Source organism: Lasioglossum baleicum, chromosome 8 (assembly GCF_051020765.1).
Source record: "Lasioglossum baleicum chromosome 8, iyLasBale1, whole genome shotgun sequence".
In the NCBI taxonomy this organism is placed as follows: domain Eukaryota; kingdom Metazoa; phylum Arthropoda; class Insecta; order Hymenoptera; family Halictidae; genus Lasioglossum; species Lasioglossum baleicum.
Genome location: NC_134936.1, coordinates 4626188 through 4641828, shown reverse-complemented (window position 1 = coordinate 4641828; position 15641 = coordinate 4626188). Strand labels below are relative to the sequence as shown.

Here is a 15641-nt window from a genome sequence, read left to right as displayed (position 1 = left end):
TACTGTAATGTATTAATATTTTAATGTATTTCAGTACATATAGATTTTTGAAAATGACGTTACCATAGTAAACGAATTATTGCCACGTCTTGGGGATTTTGCACCACTGTGCGACGTACGATAGCGTAGCGGCTATCGGCACGTGCAATAAAACATTTGGCGCGTCCAATTCATAATTCTTTACTGTAAAGAAATTTTTAAATTACTTTACAACTGAGTTAAGTAAAGTACAACTCGTGTTGTCCGAGAAAGTGCCGACTTCCAGCTCAATAGTAATGATCTGTCATAAACCTCTTCATTGAGAACAGCCCCGGGAACGGCACATAAACAAATCGAGCCTATCATCTGTAGGTCTGCCTATCCCCCACCACAGCCGCGCCCGTGGTCCCAATGTTTTGACTTCGACGCTGTACGCTAGATAGTATGTGTGGCCGCCGTAGCCAATATTTCGACAACAGCCGAACATGCCTGTGAAACGAGGCCTGCCTCCTCCACTCTAATCCAATCGGGCGCGCATCGTACCTAGAGACACGTCACTGTGGTCCTGCCTGGGAACCTTCTTCTCACGCTCGCAGCAATACAATGTCGCAAAGTCAGACCCATACGAGATGGCGCCTTGCCACCCCCTACAATCGTGTAGTAGTAGGCGGTAACGGTTTAATATCTTAACCCACTCAGAGTTGTGCTAATTCAATTACACTATTAAATTACATTATATTTCAATTATACAATAGTAATTCAACTACGTCATCACTGAATTACATATTACATGAAAATACAGCTCTCCAAATTATAGTCCAGAACTTTGAAGAAGTGCGGATATATTTTTATGTTTTTCTTTCATATGCTTGTTGGCTGTATATGCGGCGTAGTTTCTATTCCTCGTCCTCTCTCCATTTCCTCTGCAAATGGTCGAGCCATTATAGAGCGATGGACAGCGAAGCTGTTTTTAAGAAAGCTGTTTATAGCTCGTCCAATGAATATTGTTGGGAAAAGTATGTTCCGTTCTGAGTTTTCTGCTGTAACTGTAAATCCTGGTACATATCATAAACCCCGAGTTTCCAAAAGGCTTCGCTGAACGTGGTTCGGCGGCCTACACAACTGTTCCGCGAGGGAAACACATCTGTTTCATTTATGATGTCAAGAAGCAAAGGTCTTGATTTATATGTCAAAATTGCGGGCCGGTTCCGAAATCTTTTTAACTGCTTTATGCCCACCGTAGCTCGACAACTGCATTCCAAAACGTCCTATAACCCGGACCTGCAATAGACCAGTGAACGACGACCGGCCATTAATCACGACATCGTCAACACGTGCGAATACGAAAAGTTTTTTATGACATTTTCCCACTGGCGGAAACTCATGTCGTGCGAAGATATTTTGCTTTCTGGTTCGAAAAAAACGTCGATGTCGCAAACTTCAAACGGGGGTTTTTCAAGATAAAAATCTGCTCTATCGCGTGGTATAGTTCGGTTTTCCGCTAGACCCTAATTTTTTGAGATAAATTCGAAACTATCCGCAAAAATTGGTGCAAAAGTGATATCTCTCCGTCTTTAATCATTGTTTAAACATGTTTAAACACTCATAATGTATTAATATTGGATATCACTGTATTCGGGAAAGTCTACAGAATCTTTTGCTGTAAAGAACAATTCAATATCTTTTATAATAACATCACAATATTTGTTTAAAGTTGAAAAATATGTCTTTTTTTTAAACTCCATTTTCTCAAAAACTGGACGTATAGAAAAAAAATGAAAAACAGATTCGGAATCAGCGCGGAAAACTCTATAAGAATCGCATAGTGGGAATCGAAATACTTTTAAAAAGTTGAAATTTGTTGGACAGTGTTATTATCTTGTTCAAAGAGACAAATTCTTCACTACTTCGTCTATGTGTTTTCATTTAGTATATTAATATACCTATCCGCATTTATAATTCCGCCAATTTGTATGTGCTAGCAAATATTGCCCCGTTCCCGGGGCTGTACTCAATGAAGAGGTTTATGACAGATCATTACTATTGAGCTGGAAGTCGGCACTTTCTCGGACAACACGAGTTGTACTTTACTTAACTCAGTTGTAAAGTAATTTAAAAATTTCTTTACAGTAAAGAATTATGAATTGGACGCGCCAAATGTTTTATTGCACGTGCCGATAGCCGCTACGCTATCGTACGTCGCACAGTGGTGCAAAATCCCCAAGACGTGGCAATAATTCGTTTACTATGGTAACGTCATTTTCAAAAATCTATATGTACTGAAATACATTAAAATATTAATACATTACAGTATTAATACATCGATCATATGTAGATTATAAGAGATAGAGCCTAAGCACAAACGCTGACATTGGAAACAACTGCGACATCCATTTGAAGGAAAAAATTTTTTCTACTTTCTTTGTTGTTATAATGTATATGCACTCCTTGATTTTCTAAACATTTATAGTGTAGATAAAATTCAGTGCGGTGAGTGCATTACTCTAAATTATAAAAAATACAAAACTAATTATTAATTTTTTTCGTTTAGAACTGGACCTTAATATGAACGTTATAATCCGAAAAAGTCATGAACGTATCTCAAAGAGAATTCTTTGAAATCTTGAAAATTGATGGTTCTACGCGGAGGTGGAATATGAGGTGTCACAACTTTTTCATTAAATTATAACGGCCAAACTAACAAAACAATGACAATTTTAGTTTTGGGTGCGCATAGTGAAACCATAAGAGTGTTTAATAAAAATTATTTCAGTTGAAAAAATATTTATTTTCATAGTTTATTTTGCAATTGTTTTTTAAACAGGCGCATTGCTATCATACCGCCAGGAAATTGGAAAAATAAAAATAATGATAATATAGCCCCAAGTGTCCTCTTTGCGGACCCGATCTTAAAAATACTGATACTTGAAAATTGGCGACATGAAAATTATTTAAAGTGAACGCTGCACCGAAATACAAGCGCGTGGCGGGGGTCCTGTCGGTCGACGTCGGTCGAAGCTAGAAAGGTCTCACAGACGAGCCTACCCACACATTTGGAAGGTCGGGCCCGATGCCTCTGACGTCATAGTTCCGACCGATGTCGGCTCCACTGTGCCCGTACCCTTAGGCTTCATACGTAAACGTGACGTCACTATACGGCTCACGATGATGCAGCGTCAGTGTGTAACTGACAAACCATTTCTCTATTATACACATTTGGAACCACTACGTAGTCTCAATCGCTAGATAAAAGATCAATCTAATGCGTATGGTGTCTAAGATGGCCAACTTTTGCGTTTTCGAGGCATAATTTTAATTATTCGGCAGCATGATGTCTGTACCGCGCGGCGCACTCGCACACTCGTCACTCGGGCAGCGTGTACGTGTGCCTAGGCGGATCGCAAGGGTCCGGTTCTAGTAAAAGTACGTCTCGCTAATGCACATTTGGAGCCCCTACGTAGTCTCAATCGCTAGATAAAAGATCAATCTACTGCGCATGCTATCTAAGATGGCCTACTTTTACGTTTTCGAGGCATAATTTTAATTATTCGGCAGCAAGATGTCTGTTCGGGAGGCTCTGCAAGCAGGCTTGACTTTGACCAGCCATACCGCGCGGCGCACTCACACAGTAACCGCTCGGGCAGCGTGTACGTTAGGGTGGACCTTAGTTACTCTTGGTGAAAAAATTTTTTCGGAATTTTAATGGTGCGACCCCGTCAATTTGTGCCATTTAGTGAAAAAATAAACCCTGTAAAAAATCAACTCGATCGGGCAATGAGAAGACGTGCCACAACGACTTTGTTTATGTAAAAAAATTAAATTTCACTAAAAATAGGAAAAACAGTTTTTAGCACATTATTTCATTATTAGATGTCATTTTAGACCAATATCTTTAATTGTAATAAAAAAAAGTTATTTATTAACAATTAAATTAATTTGTTTAAACGAAGATTGCAATATTTTTTTGCAATATATTTTGTTATTAATAAATACATACGTTTATAAATATTGGTGGTATTTATTATAAATGTTGACTTAATGTTTTTTTATCGACTGTAGGGTATCGCTGTTTATACTCTGATACAATTTGTAAAATGTCCTGTCTCTCGTTTTCATCTTTGGTAATACAATCGGAATACTCTTTCATTAATTTTACTGCTCGTTCAGCTACATCATTAACGATTTGTAAATTCCCTACAATTCTTGTCGCCGCTTTATAATTATTATCCGCTTCCCACAATGCTGGGTCCTTAGACATAAAATCTATATTTATATCAAATCTAGAAAAGAATTTCAATGTTTGTGTAGAAACAAAATTGTCCATAGTAATATCTATATATAGTTTAATATCTTTTCTAGGAATGACCAATTTTTTACAATTTTGTTCTTCTTCTTTGTTGAGTGCTTCAACCATCTTTTTTTTAATTTCTACAGAAATGTGTGGATCAAAAAATGACAATCCCACATTTTCTGGTGACAAGTACCATAAGTGATTGCTCAGTTTTTGCAACGTAGCATTACTTATGGTTTCGTCAATCTCTTTATATTTCCATAGATCACTTAATAGTTCTAAATCTAACCGGGGTGCTATCGCAGGTACAGTGGTACGTACCCAAGCGAGTATGTATATATTAATTAAAAAAATACAAATACTTTGTATCCATAACTTTTTCTCACTACTTAAATGAAATTCATTCCTAAAAATATAAATTTTTATGCAATATATAGCCTTAGCCATCCACCTCGCATGGTGGAATGCGCCAGGCATCCTAAATCTAACACCTTTAGGTGGAGTTCCGCCTAGAAAAATTATCATAAGTTCTATCAGTTCCTTGTAATCATCCCTCGGTTGAATTTGTTGCAAATTGTGTATTGCCGCTTCAATCTTTTTATCAATCTCTATTACATTTTGACGTACAAATTCATCTTCTACGCCGGGCTTAAAATTGTCTTTATTTATTGAACTCCAAGAATTTTTAAATTTCTTAAAAAGAGGAACATCTGGACCCGTCGACTTTTTCATTTTTGTATCAAATGCAGCACGTAAAATTAATTCATAAATATGGTGACGGCATGGCAAATACAATAATTCTTTTTCTAATTTTTGTTCCAATAGAACGCAGGCTCCTTGTATTCTGCCGGTGTTGGTTGCGGTCGTATCAAAACAAAGGGCTTCTACTTGCTGTGATAAATTCCATTCTTCTGTCTTAGAGAAGATTGCCGACGCTTGATTGGCCCCACTACCCGATGGTATAACTGGAATTCCCAATAATTTTTTAATTTCCCCGCAACTTATAACTATCGGTAATCGTTCTACATTTTTGTGGCTTATATCTGGTATAAGTGTAGCATCCCAATGAATAGTTATGCCCCTAAGATTAATTTGTCCGAACATTTCTTGCAACTGTGCTGCATGCTCAGACCGATAATTATGTCGATATCTTCGAATAGATGTTCTATTTATTATTAATTCATTTAGGTCATGACCTAAACATTCTGCTGTTGCCATAACAATTCGAATTGCATCACGGTCGCTTATTCTACACGAATCTAAAACAGCTACTAATTTTGGAGTAATAACCTTCTGCTTTCCTCGTCTTTTCTTGGGGTTACTCGGCCCAGGTATATTGTAGTCCTCTGCCTCGGTGTCATCACCGTCAGGTACCTGAGGCTCGTCCGAAAGAATTTCTATGGTTCTTGCTAACGGGACTTCTGTCTCTTCATCACTGGATGTGGACGTTGATTCTAATTGTACTGAATCTATAACGTAAAAATAAATTTGCTATAATTGGAAAATATAAATGTGAAAGCATTAGAAATAACTTCAAAACATTACCATTGATCGATGATTCCTGAGCCCGTTGCCACCGCATCTCTTGTTGTTCCTTCCGCTCTGCTTGTCTTTCTTCTTTCTCTACTAATTTACGATCAATAGATGCCATCGAACCGATTCGTCTCTTTTCCCTCTGCTGCAGGAGGAATATCTTATCTTCCTCTACAGAAATCATTTCTAAGGCATTCGCATGTGCGATATCGAATAAATCCTCTAATGAATCTATAAATTCTTGTTCTCGCTTTCTCTGTAGATCATTTTGGCGATTCGCGGTTTTATTAAGCGTTCGCCATTTGTTGTATAGTTTTTCCACTTTATTAATACTATCCGATGTTTTTTTTATTGGAATTCTCGCCTTTTCCCAGAAAATTTCTACTTCTTTCATCACTAAAGCCGCACTTTCACGTAGATTTAAGTTCACTTTTCGCATATTATAGAACAATACACGTAAAAGTTGTCCGTTGCTTGGTAATTTAGCCCCAACAATTTGTGACTCAAAGTGATTTAATAGGAATAACTGATCACTGCTCCTTGTTTCCATCTTACTCAACTCTCTGTAGTATTTCCAATGCGAGTGCTACGAAGATTCGGCCTAGACTGCAGTGAGAAGTGAGTTCTCTTGTCGATGGACGTACGAAATGAGTTTAGGTATAACCATAAAAGAGGGGAGGCTTCTAAAGGGCCTAACGGAAAGTTTCCGAGGGTCAGTGGAATAGGTAAAAGGTTCTCAGGTAGCTGCAGCAAGCAAAACCTTGCTGACAGGTAACAGTGGTTTTCATTTCATATTGTAGTACTCTTGTACTCTTATACGCTAAAGGTTCAAACTTTCGAATAAATTATTCAAACTTATAAGTAAATATTGTTATTAAATAACCGAGAAATGATACTTTTGGTAAATAATAATAATTTTTTCAGCGGAAATGTTACAATGGAGTTATAGATAGAATTGGAGTAAAACTAGTGAAATTTCCAAACTTCAAGTCAATTGTGGCACCCTTTCCCTTTGTCCTATCGACTTCCGCTTTTGCAGAAATTATTTTATTATCAAATGGAACAAATCTAGAGGGTCGCACATAAAAATTTCGATGGTGGAAATACGGTCCACCCTATTGACCACCTTCAGTCTATGTTTCAGTCAGACTACTTATTATTCATAATAACTTCTTTTTCCGATATTATAACTGTTTTTCTTTTGTAGATTGGAGCGTATTAATGAATTTATTTATATACAGGGTGTCCCAAAATTCGTGTACTTCATTGAAATGGGAGGTTCCTGAGACCATTCTAAGAGACATTTTCCTTTGCACCAATGTCAACTGCGGCTTTGTTTAGGAGTTATTAACGAAAAACACGGACCAATCAGAGCGGGCCCTGGGCCGCCGCTCCGCGCCGCGCCGGCAAGCGACTGTCGGTGGTACGCCGTGACATCGCAACGAACAAGAGTTTCTCGATTATGTGAATGCTCTCCGATTTCAATGAGCTTTGGATATGTGGTCAAGATCATTATTCTGAACAACATTTCTCTTTAGACTTTTTGGCGATCGGCTTTGGTTTACGAGATTATCGCGAGAAACTTTACTTGTAAATCCATGGGATCGATGTACTACTAGCTTCTATCCGATTTCAATGAGCTTTGGATATGTGGTCAAGACCATTATTCTGAATAACATTTCCCTTTAGACTATTTGGCGGTTGGCTTTAGTTTACGAGATTATCGTAAAAAAAGAGAAGAAGCACAGTAACTGATTGTATTAAAAACTCACGTATTCAGCCGTAAATCCATTTGCTGCTTCGAAATGTGTGTCTTGAAATTTCTCCACACTCACAATCATTGTTCACATTTGTCAACACATAGTTATGTACTAATAATAATTGCCATATCCCTCGTACTGCTGCACAAATCACAACAATCAGGTAATGCAATCACTAGACCGCGGATTTCATGTATTTGTAGCAAACATGAGTAGTTGCATTTTAATACAGTAGAGAGATTAAAATAATTTCAAAACACCATAGTATTATTTTCAACTTCTTAAAATGATCACAGTGAGAATCAAATATCTGTCTGGCTCCTGTCCCTTGTAATAGCGGCAGCCAACATTAATGTTGCATAAAGATCCGTAGTCTAGTGATTAGTTTAAATATTACTATCAAAAACACAGCTAATAGCAACCGTTAGCTTTGAATTGACAAGTCTTTGGAGATGTTGTCTCTACCGCGGCTCGTACGATACTGATTTTCCGCAAGATTTTTCTAAAGAATTTAGGGAGGGCATTTAGAGTGTCGAAATTCGAAATGCACGCTGTAGCACGAGAACGACGGGACGGTTGGACGAAAAACAGGATACGAGAAGGACCGCTTTAAGACTTATGGCAATCACATGTTTAGTTTTTCCTGTAGATTGGTACGCAGAGTCGATGGGTAACCGTTCGAAAACGTCGTCTGTCCTTCTTTTAGAAAGTTTCTTAAGGAAGGTATAGGACAATAGGGATGCTCTCTCTCTCTCTCTCTCTCTCTCTCTCTCTCTCTACGCTGACCTGACATTTTTACCCCTTGCTGGGTAAAAGGACGGATGACGTTTTCGAACAGTTACTCATCGACTCTGCGTACCAACCTGCAGGAAAAACTAAACATGTGTTTGCCACAAAGCTTACAGCGGTCCTTCTCGCATTCTGTTTTTCGTCCAACCGTCCCGTCGTTCTCGTGCTACAGCGTGCATTTCGAATTTCGACACTCTAAATGCCCTCCCTAAATTCTTTAGAAAAATCTTGCGGAAAATCAGTATCGTACGAGCCGCGGTAGAGACAACAGCTCCAAAGACTTGTCAATTCAAAGCTAACGGTTGCTATTAGCTGTGTTTTTGATAGTATTATTTAAACTAATCACTAGACTACGGATCTTTATGCAACATTAATGTTGGCTGTCGCTATTACAAGGGACAGGAGCCAGACAGATATTTGATTCTCACTGTGATCATTTTAAGAAGTTGAAAATAATTCTATGGTGTTTTGAAATTATTTTAATCTCTCTACTGTATTAAAATGCAACTACTCATGTTTGCTACAAATACATGAAATCCCCAGTCTAGTGATTGCATTACCTGATTGTTGTGATTTGTGCAGCAGTACAAGGGATATGGCAATTATTATTAGTGCATAACTATGTGTTGACAAATGTGAACAGTGATTGTGAGTGTGGAAAAATTTCAAGGCATCTGTGTGAAATAAACATACGAATTATTTATCGATTCGAAAGTGAAAGTGAAATTCTGGATCGTCGACTTGACCGCGCATCCCTTAGGCCTTCTATCACCGGCTGTGCAGTTCGTCGACCTGGCCGTACGTCCCTTGACTTTCGGTACTGCCGTATACCTGAAGACATCTGTGCAGTTCGTCACCGAGTGACCCAGTGACACACATTTCGAAGCAGCAAATGGATTTACGGCTGAATACGTGAGTTTTTAATTCAATCAGTTTCTGCTTCTTCTCTTTTTTTACGATTATCTCGTAAACTAAAGCCGATCGCCAAAAAGTCTAAAGAGAAATGTTGTTCAGAATCATGGTCTTGACAACGTATCCAAAGCTCATCGAAATCGGAGAGGAGATAGTTCAGATAGTACTGAAGGAGATGGAATAGGTAGTGCACATATATACGTAACTCACTCGTTTATTAACCCGTTAAATATCTTCACACTATAATAGGTCGTACGAAAGAAAGTACTTCGTGGTACGTCACGATAAATGTCGAAGAGCGCGGAACGGAATACAACGAAGTTCACAGCAAGCAATCGGAAAGTCAACCGAGGCCCTCCGACGCTTTCGGAGGGCTATTTATTTAGCCTTTGACAAAAGGCAGCGTGCCCTGCGGAAGGGGAACGACGGCTCGGCCGTGGACACGTTCCGCGCGAAGTCCCTTGTTCGTGCGGGGGTGACTACCAGGTATGTGCGTATACCTCTCTTAGCCGTACCCGTCACGAAACAAGGACTCTACAAAGAATCCCAAAAAACGGGTAATTCCAGCCTGTGCGAATCTGTTCGCCAGATGTATTGCAGGCCTATCCTCGGCCGGCCCGTACCGGGCCTAGGTGGAATATACCGTAGTTCTCGGAACCGGTAGCGATCGAGTCGCTACAGTACATCGATCGATTTACAATTACAAGTTACTTATCTCGTAAACTAAAGCCGATCGCCAAAAAGTCTAAAGAGAAATGTTGTTCAGAATCATGGTCGTGACAACATATCCAAAGCTCATCGAAATCGGAGAGGATTCACATTATCGAGAAACTCTTGTTCGTTGCGATGTCACTGCGTACCATCGACACTCGCTTGCCGGCGTGGCGTGGCGCGCCGGGCCAGGGCGCGCTCTGATTGTTCCGTGTTTTTCGTTAATAACTCCTAAACAAAGCCGCAGTTGACATTGGTGCAAAGGAAAATGTCTCTTAGAATGGTCTCAGGAACCTCCCATTTCAATTAAGTACACGAATTTTGGGACACCCTGTATACATATATAAGGGAGTAGAGACACTTCCAGGATTGCAAGATATTCATTTACTCATTTCTCGATAATACAAACACGGGGTTTTTCACTAGTAAAAAAAAACGCCAGATAAAACATCGATCTAAGGCGCTATCTGCTTCAAAAGTCCTATTTTTTCGTTTACGAAGCGTAATTTGCATTATTCGGCAGCATGTGTAGCTATGAAAATAGCTATATGCGTAGTTGTATGCTTCCGTATCTCTGTCAGTCATGTATATATAAAAAAACCCTTCAAACAAAAGTTGTAGTATATAAGGAGGTGGATATAGTATCCGAGAAAATAATTTTTTCAAAGTCATTATTTCAAGTTTTCAAGGTCACGGATGTTTTTCCTATCAAAAACTGTTTATACTATATATGGATTCTTAAAGAGAAAAAAGACAAATTCAATGATATATCATAACGTCTGTTTATGTCAAGATTTAAAAAATTCAAAATTTTCAAATTTGCTGCGCCTCATTTTCCCATGATCCAATCGGTCCAAAATTTTTCCAGATCATTTTCCCAACATTTGTTACAATTCTGGTTTACGGGGCCAAAAAATTTCATGGTCGAAAAATAAGGTCCACCCTAATGTACATATACGTAAATTACGAGAAACAGTAAAGGGTGCTTAACGTCGAAGAAGAAAATCCTGGTAATTAAAACTTAATATGTACTACATTCCACGTTATTAGAATAATTGTAGTCTAATTATGATACATTTTATATCAACATTTTTTATTTACACCTAGAAACGCCACTGTCTCGGAAGGAAATGGACATTTGAGAGAAGCAATAAAATTAGAGCATCATCGCGAAAAAAGATGAGTTTGCAATAACCACAATATTTTATGAAATTCTATTATAATTATAGTTATGACTGTATTTTTTTATTATAGGAAGACAGAAGATCAAATTGTGTGTATAAAATCAATTTATATATATTATACAATTTATTTTATTATTTGTTTGACAACTAATAAATCTACAAATTGTTTCATAAACTAAAAAATACTTCCTGCATTTTCGTATTCTCCAATCAGTCCAAATAAATACCATCAACGTGTTCTCATATACCAATTTTTATTAATGCAATTATGACAGTAACAAAACGTTTCTATTTAAAATGAATACATATTTTGAACATAGTTTTAACATTTTTAATTTTTTGGAAGGTTAAAAAATGTAATTAAAAAAGTAATGAAAAATAAAAATTAAAAAAATCCCTGCTGCACGGGGACTCGAATGCTAGCTCCAGATTGCGATTCATACGCTCGACGGCTCGACAGCCGAATTTCAGTTTCGTTTCCGTAAGCCGTAAAGCAATACAACATGGCAACATGGCAAGTGCTAAAAATAGATTGTGGCTGGCACAAGCGCACAAGCAGCGCACACGGATATAGTAAAGGCACCGACGAGATACTATTAAAGACTGCCAGCCCCTGTGCTATTCAGCGAGCCCGGTAACCGGGCGCAACGGGCGCGGGGATAACGTGAAAGTTACAGTGATCTGATATAGCACATCGCTAAAAATTCGAAATAGTGCCACAATAATGCCAAAACATCGTCTGAAATATGGCGGAGAATGTAACATTTAATAATAATCGATATAGTTTCGTGATAATTCGCTTTCTCACCGATACATCGCAACGAGAATCTCCTTAGTGGTCTCCTTCACCGACAAAATGCCGTCGTTGGCCTTCTATTTCTCTGGATGGAGCCAGAATATGTCCTAGAGGGCGTAAGAAACACCGAAATATTCGGGCTCGCCAACTCCCATAAGGCTGGCAGTCTTTAACAGTATCTCGTCGGTGGTGTTACGTCGCAGTGTGGTGGGATTAGGGAATTTCCTGGGTTCGGGTGCCCATGGAGCGCTGAAGTACTCTGCTCGTGGAAGGTTTGCAGAAAATAACTTTGATCAATGTAATGTAAAGAAAAATAAATATAGACTTTATTTAATAGTGTACTCGTTGTTGACTCTAAGCTCTGAGAATTCTATCTGCCTCGTATTTGCCTCGTCCTGAAGTTTTATCTTCTTCCAGCATCCTTTTCCTTAGCCAATAGGAAAATTCGGATCTTCCAGCTGAACGTTGATTCGTCGGGTGGCTCGTCTTCGGTTGCTGCTCGATGGTGATTGGTGGTGGAGGTGCCTCAATAGCGCGCGCAAGAGAGTGGGGTACACGCGAGGGTGAAGGCCCGTCAAAGCGAGGGTCGTGGGACCGAGCGAGAGAGAGGTCCGAGGGAGTTCCAAGAGGTCATTGACTGAGATTTACGACTTCCCGTCCTTGACCGATTCTAGACTTCGACTGCCTATTTATGCGAAATTGGAGAAGCTCCTCCAAGAGTTACATGACTTTACCCAAATTCCTCGATTAGTCTCGCCCATCTGGTTTCGTCAAGGATCTCTGTGGAAACCTCTTGTTTCCCTACTTATTCTAAGCGTAAGCTATCGTGCCCCAATAAAGAATATATGTATATGAAATACGCGGCTTTGACCTAAACGTTATGCTTTATATTCAAATTTCCCTCTCAGCGCCATTAATCGAACCTATATTGCGGTACGCTATCGTAACTATGTTCGCGTGATCAACGGGTCACGCTACAGTGGTAAAGGTACGCTGGTGAGTGTAGCGCGCGGGCGCGTTGCTAACACGATACCAATACAGTGTCTTCTACACCGACGAAATGCCGTCGGTGGCCTCCTGTTTCTCACTCCAGTCAGAATATATCCTAGAGGGCGTAAGAGAACACCGAAAAATTCGAGTCCCGCCAACTCCCGTAAGGCTGGCAGTCTTTAAGGGTGTAGATCCGTTTGCGACCCCGAAATTAGTTTGAGCTCCGGCCTGTAGGGGAGCTGGGTACATGTTCTCTCGTTGAATCGTCGAGACTGTCGAGAGCACGGTGCTCCGTGGTCGAGAGGCACAGCAGCGCTATCGAGATACCATCTCGGCGGTGACAGCAGTCACTGCATCAATAAATGTTGCCGGTAAGTCAGGCTTCATCAGCAAGCGTGACGCTTGGGCAGCGTGTACGTGTGCCTAGGCGGATTGCAACTTTGCAAGGGTCCGGCTCCGGACGTTATTTGTCTCGCTAATGCACATTTGAGACCCCTACGTAGTCACAATCGCTAGGTAAAAGATCAATCTAGCGCGTGAGTTCGCCCAAGGTGGCCCACAAGGCTCTGTAAGCAGGCCTCGCGGGCAGACATCGCGCTGCCGTATAATGTAAATTATGCCTCGGAAACGCAAAAGTGGGCCACTTGGGCGAACTCACGCGCTAGATTGATCTTTTACCTAGCGATTGTGACTACGTAGGGGTCTCAAATGTGCATTAGCGAGACGAATAACGTCGGGAGCTGAACCCTTGCTATCCGTCTAGGCACACGCATACGCTTTCCGAGCGGTGATCTGTGCTACACACTCTCACTCGAGCACACCAACGCAGCATCATCGTCAGCCGTATCGTGACGTCACGTTTGCGTATGAAGCCTAACTTACCGGCAACACTTCTCAACCCCCGGTTTATCGATACAGTGATTGAATTGCCTGGTGACCGAATGACAAGAAACAGACTTCAGCGCTCGTAGCAGAAAAATGCCGGAGGTGTAGTTTCAGATGACCGTCCCTTCTGAGTGTATGCTTCGGCCACCGACGTCGGTGCCTCGGCTCTAGACGAACGGTCGGTTTAAATACGTTTGTTTTAACATAATAAACATTGCATTGACATTGTATGTGTCCCCGCTAGCGCGTGAGATTCCCACCGTTTCTATAAGGATCCCACTTCTGTCGATATTTAAGAAAATGTGTGTCTCTTGACAGTGGTAGCACTATCGCGCCGCCCAATGCTTTTCGCGGCTCCGCTACATGCTGCTGAATAATGCAAATTACGCCTCAAAAACGCAAAAGTAGGCCACTTTTACGAGCTCGCGCGCTAGACTGATCTTTTATCTAGCGATTGTGACTACGTAGGGGCCCCAAATGTGCATTAGCGAGACGGATACCATCTAGAGCCGGACCGTTGCAATCTCGTGTACGTATACAGTGTCTAGCGGTGTGTGAGTGTGCCACCACACTCTCGCTCGAGCCGGATCTACACCCTTAACAGTATCTCGTCGGTGGTGTTAGCAACGCGCCCGCGCGCTACACTCACCAGCGTACCTTTACTATATCCGTGTGCGCTGCTTATGCGCTTATGCCAGCCACAATCTATTTTTAGCACTTGCCATGTTGTATTGCTTTACGGCGGAAGCGAAACTGAAATTCGGCTGTCGAGCCGTCGAGCGTATGAATCGCAATCTGGAGCTAGCATTCGAGTCCCCGTGCAGCGGGGATTTTTTTTATTTTTATTTTTCATTACTTTTTTAATTACATTTTTTAACCTTCCAAAAAATTAAAAATGTTAAAACTATGTTCAAAATATGTATTCATTTTAAATAGAAACGTTTTGTTACTGTCATAATTGCATTAATAAAAATTGGTATATGAGAACACGTTGATGGTATTTATTTGGACTGATTGGAGAATACGAAAATGCAGGAAGTATTTTTTAGTTTATGAAACAATTTGTAGATTTATTAGTTGTCAAACAAATAATAAAATAAATTGTATAATATATATAAATTGATTTTATACTAGCATACACAAGTTTATTTATTAAAAAATACAGTCATAACTATAATTATAATAGAATTTCATAAAATATTGAGGTTATTGCAAACTCATCTTTTTTCGCAATGATGCTCAAATTTCATTGCTTCTCTCGAATGTCCATTTCCTTCCAAGACAGTGGCGTTTCTCGGTGTAAATAAAAAATGTTGATATAAAATGTATCATAATTAAACTACAATTATTCTAATAACGTGGAATGTAGTACATAGTACATACGTGATATATCTGTAGAAACAGTTGACGAGCGGTCGCATCATGCTAACGCATACGCACAGCACGAGCGTGCACGTATAGGCAAAATTTAATATAGTAGTATTTGTATTGTATTGTATGTATTTATTTGTTCCCTTACGGGTTACAAAGGGTTCCCGTTCCCTTTACAATATAAATTTAAATTACTAACTTTTCATTCGAACTAACATTCTTTTCTTTTCTCATTCTCTCCCTCACACTTATTCTTCCATTCATTTTTCTTTCTCTTCAATTCTCTCTCACTCCTTCGAATTTTCTGTCCTATATGCATATCTTCTACTGTCTCTCTCTCCTTCGTATCTTCCTTCCTGGATTTCTTTTCTCATCCTATCCAATTCTTCCATCCACTTCTCTCCTCTCCCGACGTCTGCTAATATTTCTTTTACCTTCTC

At 39.7% G+C, this 15641-nt stretch overlaps 2 protein-coding genes across 3 annotated transcripts in view; one reads left to right on the top strand and one right to left on the bottom strand.

Annotated features, from left to right (window-relative positions):
* Positions 1–15641, top strand: part of LOC143211107 (acyl-CoA Delta-9 desaturase-like) — a 256986-nt gene that overhangs the window by 139256 nt on the left and 102089 nt on the right. The window lies entirely within an intron of this gene.
* Positions 3915–6870, bottom strand: LOC143211194 (uncharacterized). 2 transcript variants are annotated; one of them, XM_076428661.1, is made up of 3 exons: positions 5816–6837; positions 5561–5739; positions 5096–5235 (listed from the first exon to the last, which is right to left on the bottom strand). In XM_076428661.1, the coding sequence occupies exons 1-3, from the start codon at positions 6351–6353 to the stop codon at positions 5155–5157; spliced, it is 798 nt and encodes a 265-aa protein (XP_076284776.1). In that variant the 5' UTR covers positions 6354–6837; the 3' UTR covers positions 5096–5154. The 2 variants fall into 2 exon arrangements, with proteins under 2 accessions (XP_076284775.1, XP_076284776.1); XM_076428660.1 differs by having other exon boundaries at positions 3915–5739; positions 5816–6870.